Raw genomic sequence first — 21,657 nt, 5'->3', positions numbered from 1 at the left:
GCTTCTCTTCGTTGTAAGTAACGATTGTAAATTATGGCCCGAGGACATATAAAGTTTTTATGCAAAGGTTGGTAGTATGAACTTCTGGAGAAGGCTTATTGTATTGGAAATAATAACTTCTAGGGCTCTTTTTAAGATTCAAGGCGTCAGAAGGTGACTAGCCCACCATTATGGTCTATTTTCCCAAATGTATCCGATAAAAATTTTTAGATAGCCATTTGTTCAAAAACAGGCCATTGGGCATGACACAACCCCCCGAATTATTGATTCTTATAGGAAGCAACTTACGAATATAAAAATTTTATTCCACGAATAAGACTTGTGTCAATAAAAAACGAACAGCACACAAAAAAAAATTCAAAGAAAAGTAAAGAGCTTCATTAAACCAAAAATGAGCAGAAATGAAGTCAAGTATTCTTCCAAGAGTAAAATTACCATAAATCATTATTTGCACTTCACTGAAAACAAGATACATTTTAAATGTCTTCAATTTTATGACTCAATAAATAAAAATATTCTTGAAGCTTTAAGAAATAAGTACTACTCGTGTTAATTTTTGCTCGTTTTGGGTTTGACTCGGTCATTTATATTAATCTCTTGTTAGTTTTTGGTCTCATTTATTTATTGATGGTTATTTGTGTTAGTTTTACTCTCGGAAGATTACCTGACTTTACTTCTCCCAGTTTTTGGTTTAATGGAGCTCCTAACTTTTCTTTGAAAAACTTCTTTCGAAAAAGTTTTTTAGATCAATCTCTAGAAACATCTTTTATCTCGTCCGTAAGAATCGCATAGTGATTAACTTATTTTACTTCTAAGATAACGTCTTGAGTAGTGGAGGCCCAATAGATCCAGTTGCATCGCCTATCTCCACGTTCGGTCACTGCGTGCCCTAGCAACCAGTAGGTGTTATTGATCTATTGTGCTCACGTGGCTATTACGTAATAGTTTTATAATGATGTAATGATATTCAGAGATGTTTAATGAGGTGAACCATTCAAAGGCAAGGGGGCTTTTGGGCTCACATCTGCTTCTTGAAGTCTCAATATATTGTTGTTGTTTTTTATGCATTGTACTTTCCACATCATTTGTCTATTTCGTTTTTTTTTTCGAACTAGTGACGATATCCCTCCAGAAATGTTCGACACAGCAGAACAAAATTTTGTGTGTGTGCCCAATAGTATATATAAATCAGAGGCAACGCCATAGTGTGACGTGTAGTGAAGGCCATACGGCTCCAATGTTTTCTAACTTCAAAGGGAGCTCATTCGATTGGAAGTCGAAAGTTCAAGTGCCCTTTTTAAGAGTCAAAAGTGATTGGAGGGCAACTAGCCCCCCCCCCACCACGCCCTTTTTCCAAATGTTTCCGATAAAAATTTTGAGAGCGATTTGGTTAAAATAGTTCAATCATCCCATAGCGAAAGCTCCGGTGTCGACACAACCCCCAAGGGACCGGGGGCAGGCGTTGTAAGTTTTATCCTGGGGCATGTGTGGTTCTTATGGAAGGAATGTTCGTATAAACTGCAGAGAGGGCTCGTTTGATTGGAAATTGAAAGTTCTAGATCACTTTTTAAGAGTAAAAGATATCCGAGGGTTACCAGACCCCCCCCCCCACAACTTTTTTCCCAAATGCATCCGATAAAAACTTCAAGGTGGCCATTTTGTTAGACAATGATCACATTACAAACACTCCCAAGGGTTCAAGGGCCCGGGGACAGTCGTTGTAAGTTATGTCCTGGGGGTACATATGGTTCTTATGGAAAGAATGGTCGTATAAACTTCAGAGAGGGCTTATTTTATTTGAAATTTTAAGTTCTAGTTATAGGGTAAACAGCCCCCTCTCCCCACGCCTTTTTTTTACACGTGCATCCGATAAAAGTTTTGAGATAGCCATTTTGTTAAAATAGTTCAATGATCACATAACAAAAATTTCGGTGTCTACACAACCACCAAGAGTCTGGGGGCAGACGTTGTAATTTATGCTCAGGGGGCATATATGGTTCTTATGGAAGGGATGCTTGTAAAAGCTTAAGAGTGGGCCCATTTGATTGTAAATAGAAAGTTCTAGTTCAGTTTTTGAGAGTCAAAAGATATTTGAGGGCAACTAACCTCCACCCCTTCCTCCACGTTCTTTTCCCCCAAATGAACCCGATAAAAATTTTGAGAAAGCCATTTTGTTAAAAATTTTGAGAAAGTCAGATAACAAAAACTCAGGTGTCAACACAACTCCCCAGGGCCCGGGGGCAGGCGTTGTAAGTTATGCACTGGGGTATATATGGTTTTTATGAAAGGGATACTCGTATAAACTTCAGAAGGAGCTCATTTGATTAGAAAATGAAAGTTTGAGTTCACTTTTAAGAGTCAAAAGAGATCCGAGGCCAACTAGACCCCCACCACGCCTTCTTTTTACAAACCCATCTGATGAAATCTTTGAGATTGACATTTTGTTAAAAATAGTTCGAAGATCAGATAAGGAAAACTCTGGTGTCAATAAAACCCCCCAGGGCCTGGGCGAAGGCGTTCCAAGTTTTGCCCTGAAGGCTTGTCTGATTCTAGTAGAATGTATATATGGAATTCTACGACCGCAATAGGACCATGCTATTTGCGTACCGCAATAGGACCATGCTATTTGCTTAGACGTATAGGAAAAACATTTCCAGAGCATGTACTTATGGATTTGCTTGCCTTATGTTCCTTGGCGTCTTTCCAGAGCATGTACCTGTGGATTTGGGTGGATTATGTTCCTCTTATGCTATTCTAAGGGTTTATGTTCCTTCCTGTACTATTCTAAGGGTTTACGTTCCCTCCTATGCTATTCTAAGGGCTTATGTTCCCTCCTATTCTATTCTAAGGGCTTATGTTCCCTCCTATGCTATTCTAAGGGTTTATGTTCCCTCCCATGCTATAATAAGGGCTTATGTTCCTTCCTATGTTATTCTATGGGACCTCTACATGTGATTGAACACGTTTTGCTTGCCTTTCATTGGTACCTTTCCAAGCGAGCGGGGATTCCCCACACAAGTTTGTTTCAACTCCAAGTTTTTCAACCAGAGGATACCATTCCAAGCAACGTGATTAAACACGCTTTTACAATCGGAATTGTTTGATTGACATTTGCAAAATAAAGGGGTAAGGAATTCGCAAATTGAACTCTATGAACGATATTAATTATGTTTGAATAATAGGAGTGTGATTCATTCTAATTAGTGATTGGATAATTTTTTAACAAAAAATCTCTGAATAAAATATTTTAGGAGAGATGGGGTGATGGGAGCGAGGTGTCTTAGAGTACTTATAATGGTGTTATTTGGGGAGATTACGTTCCTTGGCACTTTTGAATGACATTGCGAGTTGACCTAGCTCTACTTCTCCGTATTTTTTATTCGTCCTTGAGATTTTGTATAAAATGCTCGGGGGGGGGGGGGGGTGGAGCGATGACAGAGTGGATGTCTTAGACTAGTGATAGTGCTGTACTGTGGCACGAATTGCTTGCGAAAAACCCAAATGAATGACTTGAAATAAAAATTTTTACGAGAAATGTCTGAAAATTGTTTTTGGGGGGATGGGGCGATGACAGAAGCGTGTCTTAGAGTAATTATAGTTCTGTACTGTGGCATGAATTTCTTGTGAAAACCAAAATGAATGACTTGAAATAGAATTTTTAACAAGAAATGTCTGATTTTTTTTTTGGGGGGGGGGGGGTTGGGCGATGACAGAGTGGATGTCTTAGGCTAGTGATAGTGCTGTACTGTGGTACGAATTGCTTGCGAAAAACCCAAATGAATGACTTGAAATAAAAATTTTAACGAGAAATGTCTGAAAAGTGTTTCTGCGGAGATGGGGCGAGGACAGCAGCGTGTCTTAGAGTAGTTATAGTTCTGTACGGTGGCACGAATTCCTTTTGAAAAACCCAAATGAATGACTTGAAATAAAATTTTTAACGAGAAATGTCTGAAGTGTTTTTGGGGAGATGGGACGATGACAGAAGTGTGTCTTAGAGTAGTTATAGTTCTGTACTGTGGCACACATTGTTTGTGAAAAACCAAAATGAATGACTTGAAATAGAATTTTTAACAAGAGATGTCTGAAAATTGTTTTTTTTTTTGGGGGGGGGGGGGGGTTGGGCGATGACAGAGTGGATGTCTTAGACTAGTGATATTGCTGTACTGTGGCACGAATTGCTTGGGAAAAACCCAAATGAATGACTTGAAATAAAAATTTTTACGAGAAATGTCTGAAAAGTGTTTCTGGGGAGATGGGGCGAGGACAGCAGCGTGTCTTAGAGTAGTTATAGTTCTGTACTGTGGCACGAATTCCTTTTGAAAAACCCAAATGAATGACTTGAAATAAAATTTTTAACGAGAAATGTCTGAAAAGTGTTTTTGGGGAGATGGGAGGATGACAGAAGCGTGTCTTAGAGTAGTGATAGTTCTGTACTGTGGCACACATTGCTTGTGAAAAACCAAAAGGAATGGCGAAATAGAATTTTTAACAATAAATGTCTGAAAATTGTTTTTTTTTTTGGGGGGGGGGCGGGGTGGGGGTTGGGCGATGACAGAGTGGATGTCTTAGACTAGTGATAGTGCTGTACTGTGGCACGAATTGCTTTCGAAAACCCAAATGAATGACTTGAAATACAAATTTTAACGAGAATTGTCTGAAAAGTGTTTCTGGGGAGATGGGGTGAGGACAGCAGCGTGTCTTAGAGTAGTTATAGTTCTGTACTTTGGCACGAATTGCTTGCGAAAAACCCAAATGAATGACTTGAAATAAAAATTTTAACGAGAAATGTCTGAAAAGTGTTTCTGGGGAGAAGGGGCGAGGACAGCAGCGTGTCTTAGAGTAGTTATAGTTCTGTAATGTGGCGCGAATTCCTTTTGAAAAACCCAAATGAATGACTTGAAATAAAATTTTTAACGAGAAATGTCTGAAAAGTGTTTTTGGGGAGATGGGACGATGACAGAAGCGTGTCAGAGTAGTTATAGTTCTGTACTGTGGCACACATTGCTTGTGAAAAACCAAATGAATGACTTGAAATAGAATTTTAACAAGAAATGTCTGAAAATAGTTTTTTTTTTGGGGGGGGGCTGATAGAGTGGATGTCTTAGAGTAGTTATAGTTCTGTACTGTGGCACGTATTGTTTGCGAAAAACCCAAATGAATGACTTGAAATAAAAATTTTAACGAGAAATGTCTGAAAAGTGTTTTTGGGGAGATGGGGCGATGACAGAAACTTGTCTTAGAGTTGTTATAGTTCTGTACTGTGGTACGAATTGATCGTGAAAACCCCAAATGAATGACTTGAAATAAAATTTTTAACAAGAAATGTCTGAATAGTGTTTTTGGGGGATGGGGCGATGACAGAGTGGACGTCTTAGACTAGTTATAATGCTGAACTCTGGCATGAATTGCTTGCGAAAACCCGGATGAATTACTTGAAAATAAAGTTTTGACAAGAAATGTCTGAAAAGTGTTTCTGGGGAGATGGGGCGATGATAGAGTGGATGTCTTAGAGTAGTTATAGTTCTGTACTGTGGCACGAATTGCTTGTGAAAAACCCAAATGAATGACTTGAAAATAAAGTTTTAACAAGAAATGTCTGAAAAGTGTTTTTTGGGGATGGGGCGAGGACAGCAGCGTGTCTTAGAGTAGTTCTAGTTTTGTACTGTGGCACGAATTCCTTTTGAAAAACCCAAATGAATGACTTGAAATAAAATTTTTAACGAGAAATGTCTGAAAATTTATTTTGAGGGGATGAGGCGATGACAGATTGGATGTCTCAGACTAGTGATAGTGCTGTACTCTGACACGAAGTGCTTGCGAAAAACCCAAATGAATGACTTGAAATAAAATTTTTAACAAGAAATGTCTGAAAAGTATTTTTTGGGAGATGGGGCGATGACAGAGTGGATGTCTTAGACTAGTTATAGTCTTGAAAATAAATTTTTAACAAGAAATGTCTGAAAACTGTTTTTGGGGAGATGGGGCAATGACAGAAGCGTGTCCACACACAGATACGAAACACGCATAGAGGCAACACACACACACACAGAGACGGCATCCACACAGGGACGACACACACACAGAGACGACACACTCAAAGTGACGACTTACACATAGAGACGACACACGCACAGAGACGACACACACACAGAGACGACACACACACACAGACGACAAACACACAGAGACAACACACACACTGATACGAAACACACACAGAGACGACACACACACACACAGAGCTGACTCACACACAGAGAGGACAAACACACAGAGACGACAAACACAAAGAGACGACTCACACACAGAGAGGACAAACACACAGAAACGACACACACACACAGAGACGACACACACATAGAGACAACACAGATACGACACACACACAGACGACACATACACAGAGGCGACATACACATAGAGACGACAAACAAACAGAGACGACACACACACAAAGACAACAAACACAGAGACAACACACGCACAGAGACGACACACGCACAGAAACGACACACACACAGAGATACGAAACACACATAGAGACGAAACACGCACAGAGACGACACACACACAAAGACAACAAGCACAGAGACAACACGCGCACAGAGACAACACACACACACACAGACGACACACACATAGCGACGACACACGCACAGAGACGACACACACACAGAAACGACAACACACAGAGAGAAGACACACGCACAGAGACGACACACACACAGAGATGACACACACACAGTGACGACACACACACAGAGACGACATATACACGGAGACGACAACACACAGAGAGAAGACACACATACAGAGACGATACACACACACAGAGAGACGACACACACAGAGATGACACACACACAGAGACGAAACACATAGAGACGACACACACACAGAGACAACACACACAGAGACTACACACACATAGCGACGACACAAGCACAGAGACGACACACACACAGAGAGAAGACAGACGCACAGAGAGACGACACACACATAGCGAACACACACGCACAGAGACGACACACACAGACACAGAGAAGACACACGCACAGAGACGACACACACACACACACACACAGACTACACACACACACAGATGCGACACACACACAGAGAAGAAACACACATAGAGACGACACACGCACAGAGACGATACATACACACAGAGACGACACACAGAGAGAGACGAGACATACACACACAGAGATGACACACATAGTGACGACACACACACAGATACTAAACACACATAGAGACATACACGCACAGAGACGACACACACACAAAGACAACAAGTATAGAGACAACACGCACACAGAGACAAAACAACCATAGACTACAACACACAGAGTGACCACAGACGCATACAGACGACAAACAAACAGAGATGACAAACAAACAGAGTCACAACAACCACAGAGACAACACACGCACAGAAACGATACACACACAGAGACGACACACACAGAGAGAAGACACACACATAGAGACGACACACACAAAGAGAGGACACACACACAGAGACGACAACACACATAGAGACGACACACGCATAGAGACAACACACACACAGAGACGAGACACACACACAGAAAGGACAAACACACATAGAGACGACACACACAAAGAGAGGACACACACACACACAGACGACAACACACATAGAGACGACACACTCACAGAGACAAAACACACAGAGACGACACACACACAGAGACGACACACACACAGAGACGACAAACACATAGAGATGACACACGCACAGACACGACACACAAATCGAGTCATAGTGAGAGAGATATCCAAAAAGTTGGGTTGATCTAGGTTCACTTAGAGTAGCGCGCCACTCTAAGTGAACCTAGATCAACCCAACTTTTTGAATATCTATAACTACTCTAAGACATCCACTCTATCATCGCCCCATCTCCCCAGAAACACTTTTCAGACATTTCTTGTCAAAACTTTATTTTCAAGTAATTCATCCGGGTTTTCGCAAGCAATTCATGCCAGAGTTCAGCATTATAACTAGTCTAAGACATCCACTCTGTCATCGCCCCATCCCCCCAAAAACACTATTCAGACATTTCTTGTTAAAAATTTCATTTCAAGTCATTCATTTGGGTTTTTCACGATCAATTCGTACCACAGTACAGAACTATAACTACTCTCAGACACTCTTCTGTCATCGCCCCATCTCCCCAAAAACACTTTTCAGACATTTCTCGTTAAAATTTTTATTTCAAGTCATTCATTTGGGTTTTCGCAAGCAATACGTGCCACAGTACAGAACTATAACTACTCTAAGACATCCACTCTATCATCGCCCCACCCCCCCCCCCGCCCCAAAAAAAAAACTATTTTCAGGCATTTCTTGTTAAAAATTCTATTTCAAGTCATTCATTTTGGTTTTTCACAAGCAATGTGTGCCACACTACAGAACTATAACTACTCTAAGACACGCTTCTGTCATCGTCCCATCTCCCCAAAAACACTTTTCAGACATTTCTGGTTAAAAATTGTATTTCAAGTCATTCATTTGGGTTTTTCAAAAGGAATTCGTGCCACAGTACAGAACTATAACTACTCTAAGACACGCTGCTGTCCTCGCCCCATCTCCCCAGAAACACTTTTCAGACATTTCTCGTTAAAATTTTTATTTCAAGTCATTCATTTGGGTTTTTCGCAAGCAATTCGTGCCACAGTACAGAACTATCACTAGTCTAAGACATCCACTCTGTCAACGCCCAACCCCCACCACCCTCCCCCCTAAAGAAAAATTTCAGACATTTCTTTTTAAAAATTCTATTTCAAGTCATTCATTTTGGTTTTTCACAAGTAATTTATGCCACAGTATAGAACTATAACTACTCTAAGACACGCTTATGTCATCGCCCCATCTCCCCAAAAACAATTTTCAGACATTTCTAGTTAAAATTTTTATTTCAAGTCATTCATTTGGGTTTTTCGCAAGCAATTCGTGCCACAGTACAGCACTATAACTACTCGAAGACACGCTTCTGTCCTCGCCCCATCTCCCCAGAAACACTTTTCAGACATTTCTCGTTAAAATTTTTATTTCAAGTCATTCATTTGTGTTTTTCGCAAGCAATTCGTGCCACAGAACAGCACTATCACTAGTCTAAGACATCCACTCTGTCATCGCCCAACCCCCCCCCCCCACCCCCCAAAAAAAAACAATTTTCAGGCATTTCTTGTTAAAAATTATATTTCAAGTCATTCATTTTGGTTTTTCACAAGCAATGTGTGCCACATTACAGAACTATAACTACTCTAAGACACGCTTCTGTCATCGTCCCATCTCCCCAAAAACACTTTTCAGACATTTCTCGTTAAAAATTTTATTTCAAGTCATTCATTTGGGTTTTTCAAAAGGAATTCGTGCCACAGTACAGAACTATAACTACTCTAAGACACGCTGCTGTCCTCGCCCCATCTCCCCAGAAACACTTCAGACATTTCTCGTTAAAATTTTTATTTCAAGTCATTTGTTTGGGTTTTTTGCAAGCGATTCGTGCCACAGTACAGCACTATCACTAGTCTAAGACATCCACTCTGTCATCGCCCAAGCCCCCCCCCCCCCCCGAAAAAAAAATTTCATACATTTCTTGTTAAAAATTCTATTTCAAGTCATTCATTTTGGTTTTTCACAAGTAATTCATGCCACAGTATAGAACTATAACTACTTTAAGACACTCTTCTGTCATCGTCCCATCTCCCCAAAAACACTTCAGACATTTCTTGTTAAAAATTTTATTTCAAGTCATTCATTTGGGTTTTTTCAAGCAATTCGTGCCACAGTACAGCACTATCACTAGTCTAAGACATCCACTCTGTCATCGCTCCACACCCCCCCCCCTGAGCATTTTATACAAAATCTCAAGGACGAATAAAAAATCCGGAGAGGTAGAGCTAGGCCAACTCGCAATGTCATTCAAAAGTGCCAAGGAACGTAATCTCCCCAAATAACACCATTATAAGTACTCTAAGACACCTTGCTCCCATCACCCCATCTCTCCAAAAATTTTTCATTCAGAGATTTCTTGTTAAAAAATTATCCAATCACTAATTAGAATCAATCACACTCCTATTATTCAAACATTAATTAATATTGTTTATAGAGTCCAATTTGCGAATTCCTTACCCCTTTTTTTGCAAATGTCAATCAAACAATTCCGATTGTAAAAGCGTGTTTAATCACGTTGCTTGGAAAGGTATCCTCTGGTTGAAAAACTTGGAGTTGAAACAAACTTGTGTGGGGAATCCCCGCTCGCTTGGAAAGGTACCAATGAAAGGCAAGCAAAACGTGTTTAATCACATGTAGAGGTCCCCTAGAATAACATAGGAAGGAACATAAGCCCTTAGAATAGCATGGGAGGGAACCTAAACCCTTAGAATAGCATAGGAGGGAAAATAAGCCCTTAGAATAGCATAGGAGGGAACATAAGCCCTTAGAATAGTACAGGAAGGAACATAAACCCTTAGAATAGCATAAGAGGAACATAATCCCCCCAAATCCACAGGTACATGCTCTGGAAAGACGCCAAGGAACATAAGGGAAGCAAATCCATAAGTACATGCTCTGAAATGTTTTTCCTATACGTCTAAGCAAATAGCATGGTCCTATTGCGGTACGCAAATAGTATAGTCCTATTGCGGTACGCAAATAACATGGTCCTATTGCGGTGGTAGAATTTCATAGATACATTCTACTAATTCTTGTGCAGGGATGCCTGTATAAACTTCGTAGAGGACTCAATTGATTGGTAATCGACAGTTCTAGTTCACTTTTTAAGAGTCAAGAGATTTTAGGGGAGCTATCCCCCCCACGCCCTTTTTTCCCAGAACCCATCCGCTAAAAATTTTGAGATTCCCTTTTTTAAGTTTTTCAAAATTACATAACAAAACCTCCGGTGTCGTCACAACCCCCCAGGGCCCGGGGAGTAGGCGTTGTAAGTGTTGTCCTGGGGGCGTATATGGTTCTTATGGAAAGGATGCTCGTATGAACTTCAGACAGGGCTCATTTGATTGAAAATTGCAATTTTGAGTTCACTTTTTAAGAGTCAAGAGATATACGAGGGGAACTAGCACCCCCCCCCCCCCCCACACACACATACCCCTTTTTCTCCAGACATATCCAATACAAATTTTGAGATAGCCATTTCGTTAAAAATAATTCAAAAGTCAGATAAAATAAACTCCTGTGTCGACGCAACCCCCCCCCCCCCCACGGTCCGGGAGCAGGCGTTGTAAGTAATGCTCTGGGGACATGTATGGTTCTTATGGAAGGGATACTCGTATAAACTTTGGAGAGGGCTCATTTGATTGAGATTGAAAGGTGTCTTTCAGTTTCTAAGAGTCAAAAGAGGGTAACTAGGCCCCCCCTCTACGCCATATTTTCCTCAAACCCGTCCGATAAGAACTTTGAGATTGTCATTTTTTTTCAAAATGGCTCAAAGATCTTATAACGAAAATTCCGGGGTTGACACAATCCTTCAGGGCCTGGGTCAGGCGTTGTAAACTATGCCCGGAGTGTTATATAACTGTTATGGAATGGATGTGCGTATTATCTCAGAGAGGGTTCGTTTGATTGTAAATTGAAAGCTCTGTTTCAGTTTTTCTGAGTCAAAAGAGACCAGAGGGAAACTACCCCGCCCCACACCTCTTTTCCCCCAAATGCATCCGATAAAAAATTTGGTATAGGCATTTTGTTAAAAATAGTTCAAAGGTAAGATAACAAAAACTCTGGGGTCGACACAACCCTTAGGACCGGGGAGAAGGCGCTGCAAGCTGTGCCCTGGTGGCATATATGGTTCTTAAGGAAGGGAATGCTCATATAACCTTCAGAGGGCTCATTTGATTTGGAATTAAAATATCTAGTTCGCTTTCTCGGAGATCGGAAAGCAACTAGTACCTCCCCCCTCCATGCCTTTTCTTCCCCAACCCCATCTGATAAAAATTTTGAGGAGACCATTTTGTTAAAAATGGTTTCAAACATCAGAAATTAAAACCCTGGGGTCTGCAACTGGCCCCCCCCCCCCCCAGGGCCCGAGGATAGGTGTTGTAAGTTATGCCCTGGGTACTTATATGGTTCTTATAGAAGGGATGCTCGTATAAACTTCAGAGAGGGCTCATTTGATTCAAAATGGGAAATTCTTGTCCACGATTAAAGATACAAAAGAGATCGAAGGGCAGTAAGCCCCCCCCCCCATCCGCCACTTTTTTTCCTCTAACCCATTCGATTAAAATTCGTTAAAAATAGTTCAGACATCAGCTAATAAAAACTCCGAGGTGGACACAAGCCCATTTTTTTTTACTTTGATATTGTTACTTTGATGCTTCGACGAACATATGATTTGAAAAAAAAAATGAAATAAGGTATTTTGAAAAACTTGAAACTTTTTGCCATCAAAAATTAACAAAAATTAATTTAAAAAAGCTTTCCGAAAAAGAAGTTTTTTAAAGAAACGTAAAAGCCATTTTAAATTTAAGATCAGCAGATACAAATACCTTTTAAAATTCAAACTGAAAACGACTAGAAATTACTATTAAAGAATAAATGAAACTCAAGACGAACAGAAATTAAATAAACAATCATGGCAAAAAAACATACAATAAGTAATAATATAAAGGAATAAATAAATCTTAAAGCGAATAATGCTTAAATTGAATTGTCAAATCAAGCTTAAAACGAAAAAAAATATACATTGCTATTGTAGTATAAATAAAACTCAAAACGAACAGAAATTAAATGAAGCATCAATGCAAACTAACATACAATAGATACAAATGTAAATGAATAAATAATTCTTAAAACGAATGAATTTTAAAATGAATATGTAAATCAAGCTTGAAACGAACAAAAATCACTACAAACAAGAGTTTGGGCATCGCCTCCTTCTCTCACTGTAGAAGTCTAAAACCTACTGCGTCATGGTTCTTTACTGAAAACTATATGTGTCTTTAAGAGTCTTGTAAAGTATAAACAAAATCAAATTGAATATTTGATATATAATGATATTAACTGTTTAAAGATCCATCAGTTCAGGGTTTTATTTCACTGTAATTTTATTTTCATTTTCAATGCTGTAACAACTGGAAAAGAAAATATTTGGAATACAAATCGTTTTCAGTGAAGAGCAAATGACGCAGTATTCTTTAGGTTTTTACAGTTAAGGGAGGGGACAATATAGGAGTTTTGAACAATTTAACAAAGAACTAATAGATTAAACTGAATATTTAATGCTATTAAACTGAATTTTAATGTTTATTTTCAATATTAATTACAAAAGAAAGTATATGTAATACAATTTGTTTTTTGTATGTTTTGTATTGTTCTATGTTTTTTTGCTTATAAACAGCGCATAACTAAATATAGTTATGCGCTTGTAGATTGGTTGGTGGTGGCTTTTTTATTTGACGTTATTTAAAGCGTTCGTATCTAAGTAGCCTAGGAGCTTCCGCCAGCATTGCTTTGATGCTTATTTTTAGTGGCAAATGTGTTCTAATTTTTTGCGACTGAGATGATGCATAGCAAAGATATTACTGTATTCGAACATTTTTTCTTCTTATTGGTGTCAAATAGCTTCTAGGATATCTTAGGTGCTAAGTTCTATTCTAAAATATACAATGTTATTATTTCAGGATGCATTCATTTCTTCCGTACTATTACTGCATCGGTGATAAAATGCGAGATGGTTTTACATACTGCCTTTATGTCAATGGGGGACATCCACCTTGGACTGTTTTATATCCTTTTGTGACAGTAATCATGACTAATCGATAAGAAATTATTGTCAGCTTGTTGCCGACGTAAAGTTGAATGTTATTCTCTCTTTCTATATCTCTTTCTCTCTGTCTTCTATTTCTATCTACTCTTTCTTTCCTCTCTCTCCCTTCCCTCCCGTATATTGTTTGCTCTGCCTGTTTTATTTGTTGTGATTCATAATACATCTACTTTTTCAAACTAACATCAGGCATTGCTTGTTTGGATTGTATTGCATTAATCACCTAATGGAGCTCCATTTCTAACAGTTTGATTTCAAAGCATGAGACCAATCCATGTATAGTTCTGCAGCTCCATCCAAAAACCATTCCTGGTCTTAGGTGTATTTGTAGCTTATCAACAATAAAAATTTATATCAGAGTAAAAGTATCAATTTCTATTTTATTGTGAAATGATCACTTAGGGCAGACAGAAGGGCCTCTAATAAAATGTTATGGAAGGGGGGTCGGTTTTGCCGACAAGCTGGTTATTTTCCCAGTTTCTTTGCCGACCGAGATTGATAATTTATTAGAAAGTGCTGCGAAATTGATTGAGCTGCCGTGAAATCTCAGTCTTTTGCTTTTCTTTCCTTAATGGGTATTTTACATTTTTGGAAAGTTTATTTCATTAACGTGCAAGTTCTATACCTTAATGGTTACATTATTTTATAGAAAAAGGGAGTGAAATGTCAAATACTTTCCTAGCAGCCGTTAAAATTGTGCACTTAAAAAAATGCCAAAAGCTGTTCATTTTGATCATAACCTGTCCATTTTTACTGACATTTTACCGACGATAATTTTGTCAAAACTCCGGTAAAGTCGGGTGAATTGTGACAAAATCTGTGTCTCCTTTCTGATCCTTCCTAAGTAGATTACTGGAAAGCTAATTTTCTCGACACAAATGGCACACAGTTTTAACGGTGGCATTATTAACTCCTTTATATGTAATCGTATATTTGTACGTCAAGTATTTCCGTTGCTGCAGTTTAAGACTGAACACTTTTACAAAAATAAATAATGGAATTGAAATTAGTTGAAAAGAACCAAAATAAAGGCTTTTTAGATAATCACTTTAATTTTTAAATTTTAGAACTCGAAACATCCGTAAACTATAGTGTAAAACCATTGTTACTTTAGATTGGCACAATTTTCATGCAGAACAGCATGCCAGATCATTTTGAGCTGCTGAAATATGTACCTAGTTGATGCCAAATTTACCAGTCGATTTTGAATTTCGTTTGGAGTTACTTAAGTACCGTCTATCCTAAATGATGGCACGAATCAGGACTTGATGTCAGGATCTGTGCTGTTGTGGATAGATTTCAGAAGTTGATTTTTCTTTATTATTTTCACTTCGTTACTTTTATTTTGCCTTACTCTGTTTTTCTGTTTGTAAGAGGGCAAATTTTGCCTCTTTTTCCTAGTTTTTCATAAATACTTCTTATTCCCAGTTTTTCATAAATACTTCTTTTTCCTAGTTTTTCATAAATACCTCTTTTTCTTAATTTTTATAAATACCTCATTTTCATAAATGGTTTTAAATCATTTTCGTAGCTTTTCTTAAATACATCTTTTTCATAAATCCTTTTACCTCTTTTCCGTAAAAGTGCTTACCTCTTTTTCCTAGTTTATCATAAATACCCCTTTCATAAATGCTTTTCCCCCTTTTTTCCTAGTTTTTCGTAAATATATCTTTTTCATAACTGCTTTGAAATACCTGTTAGTGTCATTACATGCTTCTTAGTTTCATCTTCATCCTTCTGTTAGTTTCATTTTGTAAAATGTTCAAAAAATCCTGACAGTGACAATCATATTCACTTTCACTTTGTGTATCCTATTTTTACTGTTTTTCTTAAGAATTAGTAAAAAAAAAAACTTTCCGAAAAAGAAGTTTTTCAGAGAAAAGTCAAGGCCATTTTAGACTTAAGATCAGCAAATACAAATACCTGTTAATGTTCAAACTCTAAACGACCAGAAATTATTATTAAAGACTAAATGAAACCCAAAACGAACAAAAATTAAATAAACAATCAATGGAAACAAACATACAGTAGATACTAATGTAAATGAATAAATAAACCTTGAAACGAGTGAAAATTAAATTGAATATGCAAATCAAGATTGAAACAAACAAAAATCACTAAAAACAAGATTTTGGGTATCACCTCCTTCTCCCATCGTAAAAGTCTAAAACCCACTGCGTCATTGGTGCTTTGCTGAAAACTATCTGTGTCTTGAACAGTCTTGGAAAGTATAAACAAAATCAAATTGAATATTTGACATATAATGATATTAATTGTTGAAAGATCCATCAGTTCAAAATTTTATTTCACTGTAATTTCATTTTCATTTTCAATGCTGTAAGAACTGGAAAAGAAAATATCTGTATTATAATTTGTTTTCAGTGAAGTCCCAATGACGCAGTAGTTTTTAGGTTTTTACTGTTACGGAAGAGGGTAGTATCCAAACACTTGTTTGTAGTGACAGTATATTCGTCTTGAACAATTGCAGAAAGAACTAACAAATTAAACTGAATATTTGATGTATAATGATAGTAATTGCTGAAAGCTCATCAGCTAAAAATTTTACTTTAATTCTAATGTTTATTTTCAATATTAAGTGCAAAAGAAAATATTCGTAATACAGTTCGTTTTCAGTCAAGCGCCAATGACGCTGTAGGTTTTAGACTTTAACAGTGAGAGAAGGAGGCGATGCCCAAACTCTTGTCTGTAGTGATTTTTGTTTGTTTCAATCTTGATTTGCATATTCAATTTAATTTTCACTCGTTTCAAGGTTTATTTATTCATTTACATTAGTATCTACTGTATGTTTGTTTCCATTGATTGTTTATTTAATTTTTGTTCGTTTTGGGTTTCATTTATACTTCAATAGCAAAATATTTTTTTTTCGTTTTAAGCTTGATTTGCATATTCGATTTAAGTATTATTAGCTTTAAGATTTATTATTCGTTTACATTATTAATTGTTGTATGTTTTTTTGCAATGATTTTTTATTTAATTTCTGGTCGTTTAGAGTTTGAATTTTAACAAGTATTTATATCTGCTGATCTTAAGTTGAAAATGGTCTTTGCTTTTCTTTGAAAAACTTCTTTTTTGGAAAGTTTTTTTTTATTAATTTTTGTTCGTTTTTGATTGCAAAATGTTTCAAGTTTTTAAAAATTCCTCATTTCAAAATCAATTTTTTTTTTTCCAAAATCAAGTGTTCATCAAAGTAACAATATCAAAGTAAAAAAATGTGTTTGCGTCAACCTCGGAGTTTCTTTATCTTATTATGTATTAGAGGCAATTACCAATTACTTGGCTAAAAAAAAAAAAAAAAAAAAAAAAAAAAAAAAAAACTGTCTTCCTAATTTAGTACCCGAAATAAATGAGCACTTGAACAAGGTCTAGACCTTATTCATCCATCCAATCACCTAGGACAAAACAGTATATCCAATCCGAAAATCAAGTCCAAAATAGAGCAAAATCAGCACTAATAAGAGTAAGTCATTGTCCCAAAACCAAGCCATAGCACCTTAAATCTACAACATTTTAATATTCCCCAGGTAACCACCACATATTAGTGCTCATCAGATGAAAACTCATTGCCTATAAAGGTTTCGGCGCTTAAATTTCATTACCCAGCAAAATGAGCGCGCCATGCCATAATATGGCATATCCCTATGTAGTGACACCTGTGGAAACAAAAACCAAAATACCCCAAAAATATAAAAATATACCCCAAAAAAAATTTCGAGCTTCCTTAACCAATCTTCACCTAGCACTAAATCAAATTAAACACATCCAAACTCTGAAAGCATAACCTTCAGCCAGTATAGCTCCACTTATTTGCATAACACTAACCATCCACCAGAAGATTTTCACTTTCACTCAATTTCTACGAATTAATTTCCAAATATCCTACGTTATTCTTTACCTGCTCGTGTCGAAACCAACCCTGAACTCCAAAAATATACCGGGAAGAGAAAAAATATTCATCCAACAGGTTACCGCAAAATATCATTCAAAATATCTTGATAACTTTTATTATACTTATTTAAAAGTTAATTTTATTGAAAACAAAGCTTTTTGAATCGCCAAGCAAGTTTATTGGCGGAAAAACCTCTTACGATTAGCTTATTGCTAAGTATTTTGCACCTATTTCTAAAATCGATGTAATTAGTACAAATTCTTGCATATCTAAATAGTTGGGGAAAGTACGATGAATATGTTATATTCGAATGTATATTACTTTTAGGAAATACCCCTCTGATCTCTTTTGACTTGTAAAAAGTGAACAAGAACTTTCACACAAATTAGCCCTCTCTGAAGTATATACGAGTATCCCTTCCATAAGAACCATATATGCCTTTAGGCCATAGCTTACAACGCCTGCCCCGGGCCTTGGGGGAGTGTATCGACACCAGAGATTTTTGTTATGTAACCTTTAAAATATTTTGAACAAAATGGCTATCTACAAGTTTTATTTGATGCATTTGGGGGAAAAGGGTGTAGAAGGAGGGAGGGCTAGTTGCCGTTCAATCTCTTTTGACTCTTAAAAAGTAAACTAGAACTTTCAAATTTCAATCAAATAAGCCCTCTCTGAATTTTATATGACCATCCCTTCCAAAAGAAATATACCCCCAGAACATAACTTATAACGCGTGCCCCTAGGCCCTGGGGGGTTTTGTCGACGCAGGAAAGTTTGTTATCTGACCCTTGGAATATTTTTACAAAATGGTAATCACAGAGTTTTTATGCGGTGCATTTGGGGGAAAGGGGCGTTATGGGGAGGGGCTAGCTGCCCTTCGATCACTTTTGACTCTTAAAAAGTGGACTACAACTTTCAATTTCCAATTAAATGAGCCCTCTCTGAAGTTTATACGAACATCCCTTCCATAAGAACTATACATGCCCCCAGGGCATAACTTACAACGCCTGCCCTCCAGGCCCTGGGGGTTTGCGTTGACGCCGGAGTTTTCGTTATCTGATATTGGAATTATTTAAAAAAAAATGGCTATCTCAAAATTTTTATCGGATGGGTTTGGGGGAAAAGGACGGGGGCGGGCTAATTGCCCTCGGATCTCTTTAATTCTTAAAAAGTGAACCAGAACTTTCAATTTCCAATCAAACATGCCCTCTGAAGCTTGTACGAGCATCCCTTCCGTAAGAGCCATATATGCCCCCTGGGCATAACTTACAGCAACTTCTCCCGGCCCTGGGGGGTTATGTCGACACCATAGTTTTTGTGATCTAGCCTTTTAACCATTTTGAACAAAATAGCTATCTTAAAATTTTTACCCGATGCATTTGGGAAAAAAGGGCGTGGGGGGAGGGGCTAGTTGCCCTCCAATCTCTTTTGACTCTTAAAAAGTGAACAAGAACTATCACTTTCCAAACAAATGACCCCTCTGAAGTTTATACGAGCATCTCTTCCATAAGAACCATATATACCCCCAGAGCATACCTTACAACGCCTACCCTCCGATACTTTTGACTCTTAAAAAGTGAACTACAACTTTCAATTTCCAATCAAATGAGCCCTCTTTGAAGTTTATACGAGTATCCCTTCTATAAGGCCATCTCACAATTTCATCTGATACAGTTGGGGCAAAAGGGTGGGAAGAGGGGGTTAATTGTCCTCCTGTTTCTTTTGACTCTAAAAGAGAGAACTAGAACTTTTGATTTCGAATCAAATGAGCCCTCTCCGAAGTTTATATGAGCATTCCTTTTATAAGAACCATATTTGTCCCCAGGACTTAACTTACAGCGCTTGCCCCCGGGCCCTGGGTGCTTGTGTCGACACTGGAGTTTTTTTTCCTGTATGATCTTTGAACTATTTTAAACAAAATGGCAACCTCAAAATTCTCATCAGATGTATTTGGGGAAAAAAGGGCGTGGAGGGGGGACCAGTTGCCTTTCGGTCATTTTATACTCTTAAAAAGAGCACTAGAACGCTCAATTTTGCATTCGAATGAGCCCCCTTTGATGTTTATAGGACGACCCCTTCCATATGAAGTGCCTCTGAAAAAAAAATAATAATAATAAAATATTGGAGCCGTGCGACCTTTACTATAGGCAACGCTATAGCGTTGTCTCTGATTTTGAACTTATATTGAAGGACAAAAGAAATACCCTAAATTGTACGCTTTGTCTTTCAGTTTGCTTAATTGTTGTAGTAGCATTTATATTTATCATTCCTTGTCTTTTTATTGACCTGTTTTTACTTTTTAATTCTTCTTCTTTTAACTTTAGTATTTTAACCTTTTCTCTTAAGAATATTTATGTCACGCCAGAAGACTGAGGAAAGTCAAATAAAATTATATCCTTCTTTTTTCTAATTAATTTTATCTTTTTCTATTTAGAAAGAGCACTAGACATAGCAATTTCCTATCAAATAAACCCTTAAACATCTCTCTATTATGTTTCAGCGCCCCTCTATCGGCGACAAAAAAGACGTCACTGCTTGCCTTGCGATAAAGAGATTTTTCTTGCTCTTTAGGGGACTGTAATTCTCCTAAATTGGGTTTTCTGCAATGTTAATTCCAATGGTGCATTTTTATTCTGATGAAAAATGGCAGGCCAATTCTTGGCATTGCCATCAAATGATAAAGATTCATCCTCACTTGACAGTTGTTGTTTTTTTTTTTTTTTTAAAAAAGCGTTATTAATTTTCCGCTTACTATGGGCTAGGGTTCGCTCTTGGCTCAATAGCGCCTACTTGTACCCCATATTTTTAACTGTTTCTGTCCAGTCAAAGCTATTTTTGTATTTATTTTCCTTGACAATTTAGAAATTACTTTTTAAGGGCCTGGGAAAAACCTTGATACACTTCTTTTTTTCTGTTGGTCTGATTGGTACACTAGCTTTCATTTTAATATTCGTTATTTGTTTGCTGTTTACTTATGCCCTTGCCACATCATAGTCACATCTATCGATGAAAAAAGCCAAATATCATTAATGACAAGGCAATTTTCTTGATTTTAGCGTCACATTTGTATTTAAAAAGCAAAAAATTAAAATGTCAAAAAATTAGTTTAAAGAGTTTGCGCCAACAATAATTTGTGTCCAACTGTTATCTACTAATACTAAGTCTTCTTAACTTTTGTCAGATGCCTCTCCCAGATAGAAAAACTGATGTTCTAAGTTTCCATCTTTTGTAGTTTTAAAAAATATGCCTTAAACCTTGACTCTGATTGGTCAGTTAAGAAATTTATGTTTGAAAGTTGAACAATGTTCAACTCGAGAAATTAGGAACGATGAACATAATTGGTGCTGTAGTCATGCGTAATTTTGATTTCATCGACAACTGTGACTATAATTTGGCACGGGCATTGGACTTTTTTTTTTATTTTATCGATGTTTGAAATATAAAATAGGCTATTTGTTTCAAGTCTTCATTTGTCTATTTGTTACAAGCCTTCAGGGCAAAACTTAGAACGCCTTCCCCCAGGCCCTGGGGGGTTTTATTGACACCAGAGTTTTCCTTATCTGATCTTTGAACTATTTTTAACAAAATGTCTATCTATACTACTACTACTACTACTTAGAACTCACCGCAGCATCAATCTGCCTGAGGCCAACACAGCTACGCACGCTCCTCCTCCACCCCAATCTATTCAAAGCCTCCCTTTTTACACCCGCCCACGAAGTTCCCATTTCCTTTAAATCTTTTTTTATGACGTCCTCCCACCCCTGACAGGGACGACCTGCTTTCTGTTTAGCCCTAGACGGTTGGCCGAAAAGAACAATCTTCGGCAATCTGTCGTCCTTCATCCGCACAACGTGCCCTAGCCACCTCAACCTTTCTTTTATTATAGCCATAGAGAGCGGTATTGAACCACATTTTTTCCTATTGTTTGAAATACGG

General features: G+C 37.6%; 1 protein-coding gene across 1 annotated transcript in view; it reads left to right on the top strand.

The window, feature by feature from the left end:
- Nucleotides 1-21,657, top strand: part of Naa60 (N-alpha-acetyltransferase 60) — a 66,884-nt gene that overhangs the window by 42,762 nt on the left and 2,465 nt on the right. The window contains exon 4 of the mRNA XM_089103551.1: nt 13,669-13,768. Within this exon, the coding sequence (XP_088959677.1) occupies nt 13,669-13,768 (100 nt within the window). The remainder of the gene's footprint in view (nt 1-13,668; nt 13,769-21,657) is intronic.

Source organism: Artemia sp. Qi Xiang Cuo, chromosome 17 (genome assembly GCF_049724085.1).
Source record: "Artemia sp. Qi Xiang Cuo chromosome 17, ASM4972408v1, whole genome shotgun sequence".
Classification (NCBI taxonomy): Eukaryota; Metazoa; Arthropoda; class Branchiopoda; order Anostraca; family Artemiidae; genus Artemia; species Artemia sp. Qi Xiang Cuo.
The sequence above is the reverse complement of the archived record's forward strand: the minus strand, read 5'-3'. Positions and strand labels throughout refer to the sequence as shown.